This window comes from Amblyraja radiata, chromosome 4 (assembly GCF_010909765.2).
Source record: "Amblyraja radiata isolate CabotCenter1 chromosome 4, sAmbRad1.1.pri, whole genome shotgun sequence".
NCBI lineage: Eukaryota > Metazoa > Chordata > Chondrichthyes > Rajiformes > Rajidae > Amblyraja > Amblyraja radiata.
Genome location: NC_045959.1, coordinates 97643804 through 97657814, shown reverse-complemented (window position 1 = coordinate 97657814; position 14011 = coordinate 97643804). Strand labels below are relative to the sequence as shown.

Here is a 14011-nt window from a genome sequence, read left to right as displayed (position 1 = left end):
AATGGCCCTTCAAAAGGTGGTGATGAAGCATCATTTTGAGCTGTTGTAATAAATACAATGATGCTTTCGGCTTGGAAGATCCAGGATTTAAACCCAGCAACTATAAAGGAAAAGCAATATATTTCCACGTTATGATGAAGCTGAGCACTTAAAAGCTTTCTCAGAAATTGTAGAAATGAAAGAATATGAGCAAATGTGCACATCCTTGTAGTTACCCTGTAAATAGCATTTAAAGTAAATGACCTTCCAACCATCCAACATTGTGCATAATAACCCATGGTCTCTTCATTAGCCAGAATGTGTTGATCATAATGTCTGGCTATAGTTCATCATGAAATATTTATGCATGCAACAAGGTTGAGATTTACTAATTTTAACATGCATATCAAGGTCCTTAATCTGAAAGGCATCCACTTCGTTTGGTTTGTCCTTTTGCAGCCAGTGCAGTCTACACTAAGAGATCTAATCCAATAACAACAGGTAAGTTTTAAAAATATATACGTGCTTGAATTTGGAACGTGGATGTCCTGCTCCCACATCGTCATCTGCCACTACCTCTTGATGCAATTGCTTGTCCTTGCTGACCTGATTGACCTTCTCTTTTTTTCCTGAGGGCTGCTGTTAACCTCACAGTGGAATAGTCTTCAGTTACACTTAACCAACAGATCTGCACACGCACTGGCAATAATAGTCAATTTTGCTTTTAGTCCATTTGACCATTGAAAGCAAGTACCAGAAAAAACTCTGTGCATTGTTTTTTGCTCTTGGATCATGTAGCACAGTGCTGTCATTTAATTTCTGATGCCTTTGTTTGGATCCAGCTTTGACCTGTTATTAAAGTATTTTAGTTTTATAGATACAGTATGGGACAGGCCCTTCGGCCCACTGAGTCCACACCGACCCATATTCAAGTAGAGCCGAATACTTTTTTCCCCCCCTTCTCCACCAGCTAACAAGCAATTTCCCACAGAGGGAGAATTGAAAATTGACAAGTACACAAATAAGAAATGGTAGCTTTGTCTCTGACAACTGTGTAACCAGCTTGATACGTCTCAACATGTTTTATACTTGAACCACTGGCATGAAATTGTAAATATTGGCCATTTCATTTGGAAAACCTAAGATGTAAGATTTGGTAGGACATTATTGTACTTTGATACTGGGTTTAAATCACAGTACATCTCAGCTGTGTACACTGCCAAAATACTGCTTTCTTCAACAATTCAAAGTAACATTATCCCAGAATTGCACAGTGAACAAATGTGAGCTCAGTAGCAGTACCATGTTGTTTACAATGATAGATGATTAGCACCTGAAGAAGGATCCCAAGCTGAAATGTTGCTTATCCATGTCCTCCAGAGATGCTGCCTGACTTGCTGGGTCACTCCACCTTTTTGTGTGTCTTTGTAAACCAACCTGTGCATAAAATGCTGCCTCATTTACAGCATCATGGTTCATTTATATTGGCAAAATGTATCTTTGATGTAGAACTATAATGCAAATGAATTTTACTGAATACTGTAAACTGTATCAGCAACAAGCTATATCACTTAATCTATCTCTATTAGCTTCCCAGAAAAATACAAGATAACAGGCGGCAGTACGGCACAATAGTAGAGTTGCTTCCTTACAGTGCCTGAGACCCGGGTTTGATCCTGAACACGGGTGCTGTCTGTACAGAGTTTGTGCATCCTCCCTGTGACAGCGTGCGTTTTCTCCGGTTGCTCCGGTTTCCTCCTGCATTTCAAAGATTTGCAGGTTTGTTGGCTGATTGACTTTGGTAAGAATTGTAAATTGCCCCTAGTATGTAGGATAGTGCTAGTGCACAGAGTTGGCTGGTCGGTGCGGACTTGGCCGGCCAAAGGGATTGTTTCCACGCTGTATCTCAAAACTAAACTACACTTGAAGTATGGCAAAAGATGGAAAAGGTAAAAAGAAAAATGCCAATGAGCTAACAATAACAACACTTTAAAAAAATATTTTCCAGGGAGAGTTTTCCAAATGACCTTCAGTTCAGTATTTTGATGAGATTCACAGTTGATCAGACGCAGACGCCAAATTTGAAGGTTAGTGTGTAAATATATATATATATATGGAAACTATCATTGGATTTCATAGGATATCGTGAGGCGATATTCTGATTGCTTTGTAGATTTTTTTAGTTTTCCTAATGTTTGCCTTTCTTTAAATGAATTCAACTGTTTTGAAATGCAACTTCCAAGCAAACAATCCTTTCTCATGATTTTCAGCTATTGTATTGTATTGTCATTTTTTGACACTTTTGTGTATTTGAATAAATCAAATTATACAACTGAATATACCCCTTGTCCTTTTACATTCCCAACATATGACTCAATGATCCATTTATCCCTGGTGACATAGTGAAATATATTATGCTAATCCTGATGTTGTAGCCTGTGTAATTCAATATGGAGTCATAGAGTGATACAGTGCGGAAACAGGCCTTTCGGTGCAACATGCCCACACTGGCCAACATGTCCCTGCTACACTAGTGCCACCTGCTTGCATTTGGTCCATAACCCATCCAAACCTGTCCTATCCCTGTACCTGTTTAACTGTTTCTTAAATGTTGGGATAGTCCCTGCCTCAACTACCGCCTCTGGCAGTTTGTTCTCAACACCTCCCACCCTTTGTGTGAAAACGTTACCCCTCATATTCCTGTTAAATCTTTACCCCTTTACCTTAAACCTATTTCCTCTGGTCCTCGATTCACCTACTCTGAGCAAGAGACTCTGTGCATCCACCCGATCTATTCCTCTCATGATTTTATACAACTGTATAAGATCGCCCCTCATCACCCTGTGCTTCAGGGAATAGAGTCCCAGTCTACTCAACCTCTCCCTATAGCTCAGACTCTCTAGTCCTGGCAACATCCTCGTAAATCTTCTCTGTACCCTTTCCAGCTTGCCAACATCTTTCCTATAACATGGTGCACAGAACTGAATCCAATACTCTAAATGTGACCTCACCAATGTCTTATACAACTGCAACATGACCTCCCAACTGAATATTGCTGCAATAAAATTCTGAAGAATGAACAAGTTCCCTGCCCAATATTATATCAGGCTTTCATAATTGTACTCCTTTATTCATTTATTAAGATAATTAATATTTGAGTATCTATTGAGTACTATGGGCTATCAGTAGCAGCAGAGTTATCGGAATTGGATTTCACCAAAGCATACAATAATTTGCAGCATATCACTTTTTCTACCAATATTAACATACCAGTCAAGTAACACTAGTTTAATCAAGGAGGGCAGAAGGCCATCTGTGCATAGGAGGTGCCAATTTAACAAAACTACAGCACAGGCCTATAATCATACATAGCCGCAAATACAACATGCAATTGACAAGACAATCAAGAGTCAATAGTCCTTTATTGTCATATGTCTCAAAACGGAACAATGAAATTCTTACTTGCATTAGTACTCAATATATTAAACAAACAAAGTAGTTAATATAACAAACAAACACAAAAAGTTCAATATATGAAAAAAATATATAGTGCAAAATTGAAAACAAAGCCCAAAGTCTTTGTGCATCCCAGGCAGTTTGTAATTTGGAGTATTAGTTGGAGTTCGTAGTGTTCAATAGCCTGACAGTTATTGGAAAAAGGCTTTTCCTGCACCTGGACGTATAGTTTTCAGATTCCTATACCTTTTTCCAGATGGCTGGAGTGAAATGAGAGCATTGCCAGGGCAGTGTGGGTTCTTGATGATGCTGGTTGCCTTTCTGAGGCTACACCTCTTGTAGATCTCTTTGATGTTGGGGAGGTCAGCACCCGTGATGGACAGACCACTTTTTGTAATCTCCTTCGCTCCTGGGTGTTCGAGATGCTGAACCAGGCCATGAAGCAACAGTCAATATGCTTTCTACCACACACCTGTGGAAGTTCATGAGAGTATCCGTTGACATACCCAATCGCCTCAAACTTCTAAGGAATTAGAAGCGTGATGGGCTTTCTTTATGATGGCTTCAATGTGTTAGGTTCAGGACAGATCTTCGGAGACATGCAAGCAAAGGAACTTGAAGTTGTTGACTCTCCATCACAGGCACGTTGATGAAGATAAGTTTGTGGATCCTCAACCTCCCTCTTCTAAAGTATCAGTTCCTTGATTTTACTGACATTGAGAGCCAGGTTGTTGTTCCGGCACCATTCAATTACATGATTGATCTCCCTCCTATATTCTGACTCATCATTATCTTTAATTCGCCCAACAACTGTGGTGTCATCAGAAAATATGAAGATTGAGTTGAAACTGTGTCCGACAACGCTGTCATGGGTATAGAGCGAGTAGAGCAGGAGGCTCAGCCTTGAGGTTCCCCTGTGCTGATAGTTAGCAAGGAGAAAATGGTGTTGACAATTCATATCGAATGTGTTCTGTTGATGAGGAAGTCGGGCATGCAGTTGCAAAGGGATGCACAGAAACACAATTCTCTGAGCTTGGCAACAAGTCTGGAGGGGATGACGATTGGGTCATAGAGTCATACTATGCGAGCAGGTTGGACTAGCGTAGATGGGGCATGTTAGACTGAAGGGCCGGTTTCTGTGCTGTATGACTATGATTCCATGTCTCAAAGTACAGAATAAAAGAAGGCAACCAGGAGGATAAAAAGAGGACATTAAATGGCTGACAGACATAGTAAAGGTAAATTTGAAATAGATATATTAAGAGTAAAATAATGGCTAAGGAAAGAATAGGTCCCCTGAAATATTAGCATGGCTGTCTTTGTGTAGAGCTACAAGAATGAGGAGATTATCTTTAGCCACAGTTGAAGTTCCAGGAGACTGGAGGGCGGTTGATGTTGTACCCTTATTTAAGAGAGACCTATCTTCCCAATCTATACCCCTCATAATTTTATACCTCAACTTTCTCCACTCCTGGAAAACAGGTCCTACCTCTCAACCTTTCGGCCCAAAACGTTGCCTATTTCCTTTGCTCCATAAATGCTGCTGCACCCGCTGAGTTTCTCCAGCATTTTTGTGTACCTTCGATTTTCCAGCATCTGCAGTTCCTTCTTGAACACTACCTCTCAAGTTTCTCTTCATTACTGAAATATTGGGTCCCAGGCAACACCATGATGAATCTCATCTGCTTTCTCTCCAGTGCTTTCACATCTTACCATGCAGTCATGTTCTTTCCTATAGTGTGGTTAACAGAAATGCATGCAGTACTCCATCAGAGGTCTGTCCAGTGATTTATAGAATCAGAGCATAACCTCACTGCATGTGTATTCAATGCCCAAATCGTAAACCCCAATATCTCATATGCCTTCTTAACCACATTATCTACCTGTGCTGCTATCTTCAAAGGTCTTTTGGCATATGCCATAGTTTCCCAATACTCCCCAGGACTTTATAATTAACAATGCATGCCCAAGCCCCATTTGGTACTGCCAAAGTGCATCATCTCACATTTATCTGAATTAACCTCAATCCGCCATTTGTCAACTTTTTTCACCAATGTCACCCTGGAGCTTAAGACTACTCCACACTGTCAGCTATTCTCTGTAAACTCACTGATCATGTCTCCAACATCTGCATTCAAATCATTCACAAATACTACAAACAGCAAGGGTCCTGGCACTAATTCAAATGAATATTACTAGTCACAGGCATCCAGTCACAAAAAACAGCTCTCTGTTGCCTCCGTCCCTGTCCCTCTGTCTCTTTTGGATCCAATTTGCCAACTTGGCACCGTGGGCCATAGCCTTTAGGACCAGTCTCCTGCGTGGGACTTTGTTGAAGGCCTTACTGAAGTCCATGTTACCATATTACTGCAACATGACGGCTTTGTTACCACCTCAAAAAAGATAATCAAATATTTCAGCCAAGACATGTTTTTTGATAACTCACGCTGTCTATCTCTGATTAGTCCCTGTCTTTTCATTAATCCTGCCTATATTTACATATTCTGTTGTGTTGCAAGTAAGAATTCCATTCTCCAGTTATCTGCTACCACACCTGTGGTCAGCGGCGGCTTAAACATCGGTGCCAGAGACACAGTAATCTCTCCCCTTGTCTCCCGTAATTAGATCATTAACATTTTGATGTTGCTCCTACTGCTGGTTTATATTTTTCTTGACATTTTCTGGATTGATTTTGTTTACTGAGGCTTAGTTATTTATCTTGATTTTAACTTCATGTGAAGTATGGAAACATGTTGGAGGGGGAAAAAGCAGTGCCAATTGTTTCTGCTCTTTATATTGCAGGTGAAAGTTGCCATTTTGAAGTATATTGAGATCTTGACCATACAGATGGACCCGGCAGATTTTGTAAATTCCAGTGAAACACGCCTGGCAGTATCACGAATTATCACATGGACAACAGAACCAAAAAGCTCCGACGTTAGAAAGGTATTTATTGAATTATGTTTTGTACTATTTTCTTGACAGTCTGAATGATTGAACTAAATTGCACCCCCATTACTTTTTTTATAAACTTTCTTACAGCTTGTCAATGAATGCTCTCAGTCAGTTTAATCACTTAATAGATGTCAGTCGATAGTCTATCTCCTGTGTTGGAGACGGTGAGATCAAGAAAGGTAAGGGAGATGTCGGAGATGGTCCTATAGAATTTTTCGAGGATGTAACTAGTAGAGTGGATAAGGGAGAACCAGTGGATGTGTTATATCTGGACTTTCAGAAAAATTTCGACAAGGTCCCACCTAAGAGATTAGTATACAAACTTAAAGCACACGGTATTGGGGGTTCAGTATTGATGAGGATAGAGAACTGGCTGGCAGACAGGAAGCAAAGAGTAGGAGTAAAGGGGTCCTTTTCACAATGGCAGGCAGTGACTAGTGGGGTACCGCAAGGCTCAGTGCTGGGACCCCAGCTATTTACAATATATATTAATGATTTGGACGAGGGAATTGAATGCAACATCTCCAAGTTTGCGGATGACACAAAGCTGGGGGGCAGTGTTAGCTGTGAGGAGGATGCTAGGAGGCTGCAAGGTGGCTTGGGTAGGCTGGGTGAGTGAGCAAATGCATAGCAGATGCAGTATAATGTGGATAAATGTGAGGTTATCCACTTTGGTGGCAAAAACAGGAAAGTAGACTATTATCTGAATGGTGGCCGATTAGGAAAAGGGGAGATGCAACGAGACCTGGGTGTCATGGTACACCAGTCAATGAAAGTAGGCATGGAGGTGCAGCAGGCAGTGAAGAAAGCGAATGGTATGTTAGTATTCATAGCAAAAGGATTTGAGTATAGGAGCAGGGAGGTTCTACTGCAGTTGTACAGGGTCTTGGTGAGACCACACCTGGAATATTGCATACAGTTTTGGTCTCCTAATCTGTGGAAGGACATTCTTGCCATAGAGGGAGTACAGAGAAGGTTCACCAGACTGATTCCTGGGATGTCAGGACTTTCATATGAAGAAAGACTGGATAGACTCGGCTTGTACTCTAGAATTTAGAAGATTGAGGGGGGATACAAAATTCTTGAGGGGTTGGACAGGCTAGATGCAGGAAGATTATTCCCGATGTTGGGGAAGTCCAGAACAAGGGGTCACAGTTTAAGGATAAAGGGGAAATCTTTTAGGACTGAGATGAGAAAAAAAAAATTTACACAGAGAGTGGTGAATCTCTGGAATTCTCTGCCACAGAATGTAGTTGAGGCCAGTTCATTGGCTATATTTAAGAGGGAGTTAGATGTGGCCCTTGTGGCTAAAGGGATCAGGGGGTATGGAGAGAAGGCAGGTACAGGATACTGAGTTGGATGATCAGCCATGATCATATTGAATGGCGGTGCAGGCTCGAAGGGCCGAATGGCGTACTCCTGCACCTATTTTCTATGTCTATGTTTCTATGAATTTGTGTTCAGGATGGAAATTAACTTGTTACTTTGAATAAACTTTGTTAACGCTCAAGAAAATGGTTGAATGTGTGGTAGATAGAAAGCTATATTCTACGAGAAACAAAAGTCTATTATGAAAGATATTTTCATGCATTCAGTCATAGAGTTAGACAACACCAAAACAGACCTTTGGCCCAACACCCATGCTGACCAAGATGCTCCATCTACCCTTGTCCCACCTGCCCGCGTTTCGCCTATATCCCTTCAAATCTTTCCTATCCATATACCTGTCCAGTTGTCATTTAAATATTGTTATAGTACCTGCCTCAACTACCTCTTCCAGTAGCTCGACCACCCTCTGTGTGTAAAGGTTGCTCCACAGGTTCCTATTAAATCTTTCCCCTTGCATCTTAAACCTACTGCTTCTGGTTCTTAATTCCCCTACTCTCGATAAAAGACTCTAAATTATGCCAAACCTCTGATTATTTCAGAATTATTAATGCCCATGTTCTCGATTGGGATCAAATGTATTAAGGTGGTTGGCAGAAGAATCTGCTTGTCTTTTAAAAGAATATTACTATTCAGCAGAAATTACCATTGCAATTTACATTTAGACTTCTTCTTGCGTTTGAGGCAGCAGAAGTCTGCAGCAGGGTGATGCCATCCGGTTCCACATCCGTAGGTGCCCGCCCTAAAAAGGGCACATGCTCCGGGTTGGCGCTAAGCTGCGGCGCTGCTGCTGCCGCCTCTGTTTGTTGTCGTTCGCCTGAATGAGGTGAGTTGACAGGGCTCACCACAGGGAAGCCGACAACATGAGCCCCACATTTAGACTCACTGATAATAAAGCTAAAATTAGTGATAATGTCATACAGCACGAAATCTGATCTGCAGCCCATCCTGTGCATACCTATCATAAGTACCTATCACTCGGACTGCAGCCTTCTCTGTCTTCACAAGTCAAGTTCATTACTAGTTCACTACGAGATACTTTGTAATTGCAAGAGTCTCTGCCTCCACCATTCTCTCACCATCCTCCAAACTCCAACCACCCTCTGAGTGAGAAAGTACATCCTCACATTCCGTCCAAACTTCTTCATCCTTACTTTAAACCATTGCTCATTGCTTATAGATCCATCTGCCATGGGGAAAAGTTTACTATTGCTTATCTTACCTGTGTCCCTCATAAATGTGTACGCTATCAGTTCCCCCTTTCGACCTTCAAAGCTCCAAAGAAAACAAACCCAGCTTATTCAGTCATTCTTCATAACTGAGACACTCTGTGATGTATATGTAATATAAATGGCAGTGCCCCTCGAGGCCAAAAGCAGAAGCTGGCAAATGTGCCTGTGCCTCGTGACTGAGGACAGGTGACCTTCTAGTAGTTTCCTGGTTGTGCAGATTAAGTCCTTCTTACAAGATGTCGGACGTGTATTCATTGTGCTAGTCACGACAGGGTCTTACAGGAGACATTACGTGCTGTCAGAGGAAAAAACTAAAGAAAAGAATAATGGAAAGACTCAAGCCACCGGGACCACTCTCCCTGCATGGGAATTTGGCCAAAAATTATAAGGACTGGATAAGGGCTGTACGAGACTGCAACAGAACTGACGAGTAAGCCAGATAAGATTCGGTGTGCAACATTTCTCCACGTAGCAGGGCTGGCTGCTCAGCAGATTTATGCGACCTTTCAGTTTGCCCAGGAGGAATGTGACAAAATACAACCGCTGAAGAATAAGTTTCAGACATACTGTGAACCAAAAAAGAACTTAACTGCCTCAAGATACATCTTTAATACATGTAATAAGCGGCGAGGGGAGACCTTCTCCAGCTACCTGACTGCAGTGCAGGCTTTAGCTAATGATTGCGAGTTTGGCGTTATCCATGCGAGACAGAATCATCTGCGGCATCACCAGCCAGCCGCTCCGGGAAAAACTACTACAATGCGATGATTTAACACTGGAAAAATACAGTGACATGTGTCTGATAGCCGAAGCATCAGCCGAACACATGAAGCAGATTGCCCCAACCGCCATCGACACCGAAGAGACTGTTGATTACGTGAAACAGGATAGAGCTGGTCGGCCATGGGGCTGAGGCAGGGATTCGCGACCCAGACAACCACAGACAGAATTCTGTGATTCTGGTAAGGATACCGTCTGCCGATCATGCAACCGCGGCAACTACTGCCCCGCTCAGTACGTGAGATGTTATACCTGCGGAGAGATTGGACATCTTTCCAGATCCCCCGACTGCCTGGTAAATAGAGTGCCCAACAGCCGCCCACGTCCCCGACAACATGACCGGCTAATCAGACAAAAGGCCGGGGACTGGAGCCGTGACGTCCGCGACATCGATTTCCAGATGAACACTTCACCGCTGCCTGAGCCAGTGAACGATGATGTTGATGTATTCTACATTGACGCCGTGACTGACGCTGTGATTGAGTTGACGCGTGAATGGGGACAGATGTGCAGCATCAACAATGTGAACATTGAGTTCAAACTTGACTCTGGAGCTCAAGTGGACATCCTGCCAGAGCACTTGTTCAGAAAGACTGGTCTCGCCTTACTGAACACGAACGTGACACTGAGGTCATACTCTGGACATAAATGAAGCCAGTGGGGCAGGCAAAGGGGAATGTCAAAGTAGGTAAGAAAGAACACAGGGTTGTCTTTCAAATAGTGAGGGGGAATGTGAAACCCATATTTGGGAAACTAACGTGTGAACAGTTAGTGCTTCTTGTGCGAAAGGAGGCGGTTGATGGCGTGAGTGCGAGCCCATCATACACTGTGAGGATCATTGAGGAAAACTGCGAGATTTTCCAAGGGCTGGGAAGGCTAAAACGACATGAGTACAACATAGCGCTGCAAGAGAACGTGCAACCTAAGCAAAACCCGCCCCACACTATCCCCCTATAAGATCAGGGATACGGTCAAAGCCGAATTAGAGCGCGTGGAAAGCCTGGGAGTCAAAGCCCGTGAGCGAACCGACGGATTGGGTGAATTCAATGACTGGTTAGCAAGCCTAATGGCGAAGTCCGCATGTGCCTTGACCCACGTAACCTCAATGCGGCAATTCGTAGGGAGCATTTCCCAATGCCGACGTTCGAGAACATTGCAGCCCGCACGCCAAATGCAGAATGGTTCTCAAAATTTGACGCTACTAGTGGGTACTGGCAGTTCCCACTGAGCGATGACAGCTCGCGTCTGACCACATTTAATACTGCCTTTGGGAGATACCGACACCTCGTGCTTCCATTTGGAATCTCATCCGCAAGTGGGATTTGGCAGCGGGCGATGCAGGAAGAGTTTGGCGATTTAGAAGGGATGGAGATAGTCGTTGACGACATTCTCGTTTGGGGTGTGAATGCAGCACAACGTGACGCAAGGGTGAAAGCCCTACTCGAAAGGGTGAAAGAATCCGGCCTAAAGCTCAATCCCCGAAAGTCGGTAATGTGCTCAAACGAGATTGAATATGTGGGACACGTCATCTCGCAAGCAGGTGTGTCACCAAGCCCATCTCGTGTCAGCAGCATGCTACAAATGCCATACCCGACAAACAAGGCTGAAGTGCAAACGTTCTCGCAGATGGTGAGATCACTGCCCCACTTAGCTAACAGAAAAGGGAGTAACGTGGCATTTTGAGCAGAAGCACAGACATGCAGTAGACAAGCTGAAGTGTCTTCTCACATCGCCACCCGTACTCAAACAGTACGATGTGAACGCGCCCGTTTCATACACGCAAATGTGAATGTATGGAACGAGCTGTCAGAGGAGGTAGGTGAGGCAGAGACTATCCCAATGTTTAAGAAATAGTTACGACAGGTAAATGGATAGGACAGGTTTGGAGGGATATGGACCAAACACAGGCAGGTGGGACGGGTGTAGATAGGACATGTTGGTCAGCGGGAGCAAGTTGGGCCAAAGGGCCCGTTTCCACACTGTATGACTTCATGATTCTATGATTTAATCTTGTTACATTTGTCTACTTTCCAAATGGAAAGATATTTAGTTACAGTACCCACCATAATGTTTGGGACAAAGACCCATTATTTATATATTTGCCTCTGTACTCCACAATTTGAGATTTGTAATAGAAGAAAATCACATGTGGTTCACATTTCACCACGTTGAAATTACAGCTGTGTTTATACATAGTCCCCCCATCTCAGGGCACCATAATGTTTGGGACACATGGCTTCACAGGTGTTTGTAATTGCTCAGGTGTGATTAATTGCCTCCCGAATGCAGGTATAAGTGAGCTCTCAGCACCTAGTCTTTCCTCCAGTCTTTCTATCACCTTTGGAAACTTTTATTGCTGTTTATCAACACGAGGATCAACGTTGTGCCAATGAAAGTCAAAGAAGCTATTATGAGACTGAGAAACAAGAATAAAACTGTTAGAGACATCAACCAATCCTTAGGCTTACCAAAATCAACTGTTTGGAACATCATTAAGAAGAAAGCCTGGGAACTATACACAGTGGGCCTCACGTCTGTGGTAGTCAAGTTTGTGGAGTATTCTGAGAAGATATATATGCATCTGGATAAACAGGGGCTGATTAGGAATAGTGTACATGATGTTGTACATGGGAGATTGTGCCTTACAAATTTGATTAAGTTTTTGAAGAGGTAACCAAAAAGGTTGTTGAGGGTAAAGCCGTTGATGCTGTCTCTATGGACATCAGCAAGGTATTTGATAAGGTTCTGCATGGTTGACTGCACTGGACAGTTAGATCACATGTGATCCTGGGAGAGCTAGTCGACTGGATAGATAATTGGCTTCATGAAGGAAGTAGAGGGTGATGGTGGAAGGTTGCTTTTCAGACGAGGCCTGTGACTAGTGGTGTGCCTCAGGGATTGGTGCTGGGCCCATTGCTGTTTGTGGTTTCTATCAACAATTTGGATGAGAATGTACAAGGCATGATTGGTAAGTTGACACTAAAGTGGGTGGTATCATAGATGAAGATGGTTATTAATAGCCAGGATTTTGCCATAAATGCCATGTGCTTTTTCATGGCTTTTTTGATGACTTCAGGAAGATAATGCCTTTTTCACGATTGAGTGCCTAAATTAGCCTTTTATTTTGCCATTTTAATGTAACTTAGTAGAAGATTTACAGCACCAGGGCGAAACCCAGCTGTGTGGGAGTTAAGTGATGATTGGAGAGTGGTGCGTGGGAAAGGGTCCAGTCTTTGCAGACTGGAGTCATGTTTTAAGTAGGTGTGAAGTGGTGATTGGGGAGGAGTAGGTTGGGAAGTTAGACTCAAATTAGAGTCAAGCTGTGAGTAGGTGTGAAGTGTTAGTTGGGGATGGGGTGCGGGGTACCAGGGTTAAGTTTCTGTTTATCGAACCTGCAGTAGAACTCGTTCAGGTCATTGGTCAGCTGACGATTGCCCAAGGAGCGGGGGGTTTTCCTCTTGTAGCTTGTGATTTCTTGCAAGCCCTTCCACGCTGAAGAAGAGTCATTTGCTGAGTACTTGCTCCTCAACTTCTCAGAGTACCTTTCCTTGGCAGCTCTGATTCCTCATCTCAGCTTGTACTTGGCCTGCCTGTAGAGGTCTGCATCCCATTGATGCTGGAATTCCACTGTAGAAATTGGAAAACAAATCTCTCAGAGGTTTTTTAGAGAAATGCGCAAAGGAACCTATACAGAGCGAGTCATCATTACAGAAAAATTATGTTGACAGCAACTTCAACATTGTTGTGCAGAAAATTAGAGATGAAGTTGCATGCATCAAAATATGGATCTCAATAGACGAGACAACCAATGCTGTGGGGAGACATGTTGCCAATGTAGTCATCGGTAAACTGGAGCCAGGTCAACCATCAAAGGAGTATTTCTTGACATTGGAAGTATTGGAGAAGTCAAAAAGCACAACTATTGTTCAGTTGTTTACATCTTCACTTGCTGTATTTTGTACTTAAAGTTCCTGGCGATGTAGGTAAAGAGACATACAAGGAAAATGTGAGAGGGGGATTTTAGCTAACAAAAATCTTGAAGAAGTACAAAACATAGCTAAATTTCTCAAAGGTAGTTGTAATGCACAAGATATCAACATGAATGTAGAGTTTGTAGCTTGTTTCAGGAATGCACCAGTGACCTCACCTGGGGTAGAAATAAGTTTTTCACAACTGAAGCATATTCTGTATGACAGATGGCATAGTTTAACACCAGATAATTT

At 42.8% G+C, this 14011-nt stretch overlaps 1 protein-coding gene across 27 annotated transcripts in view; it reads left to right on the top strand.

The window, feature by feature from the left end:
* The window catches only part of clasp2 (cytoplasmic linker associated protein 2), a 348555-nt gene that overhangs the window by 263051 nt on the left and 71493 nt on the right, over positions 1-14011 (top strand). For all 27 annotated transcript variants that reach the window (XM_033020019.1, XM_033020014.1, XM_033020023.1 and 24 more), the window contains 2 exons: positions 1988-2066; positions 6238-6381. In XM_033020019.1, the coding sequence (XP_032875910.1) occupies positions 1988-2066; positions 6238-6381 (223 nt within the window). The remainder of the gene's footprint in view (positions 1-1987; positions 2067-6237; positions 6382-14011) is intronic.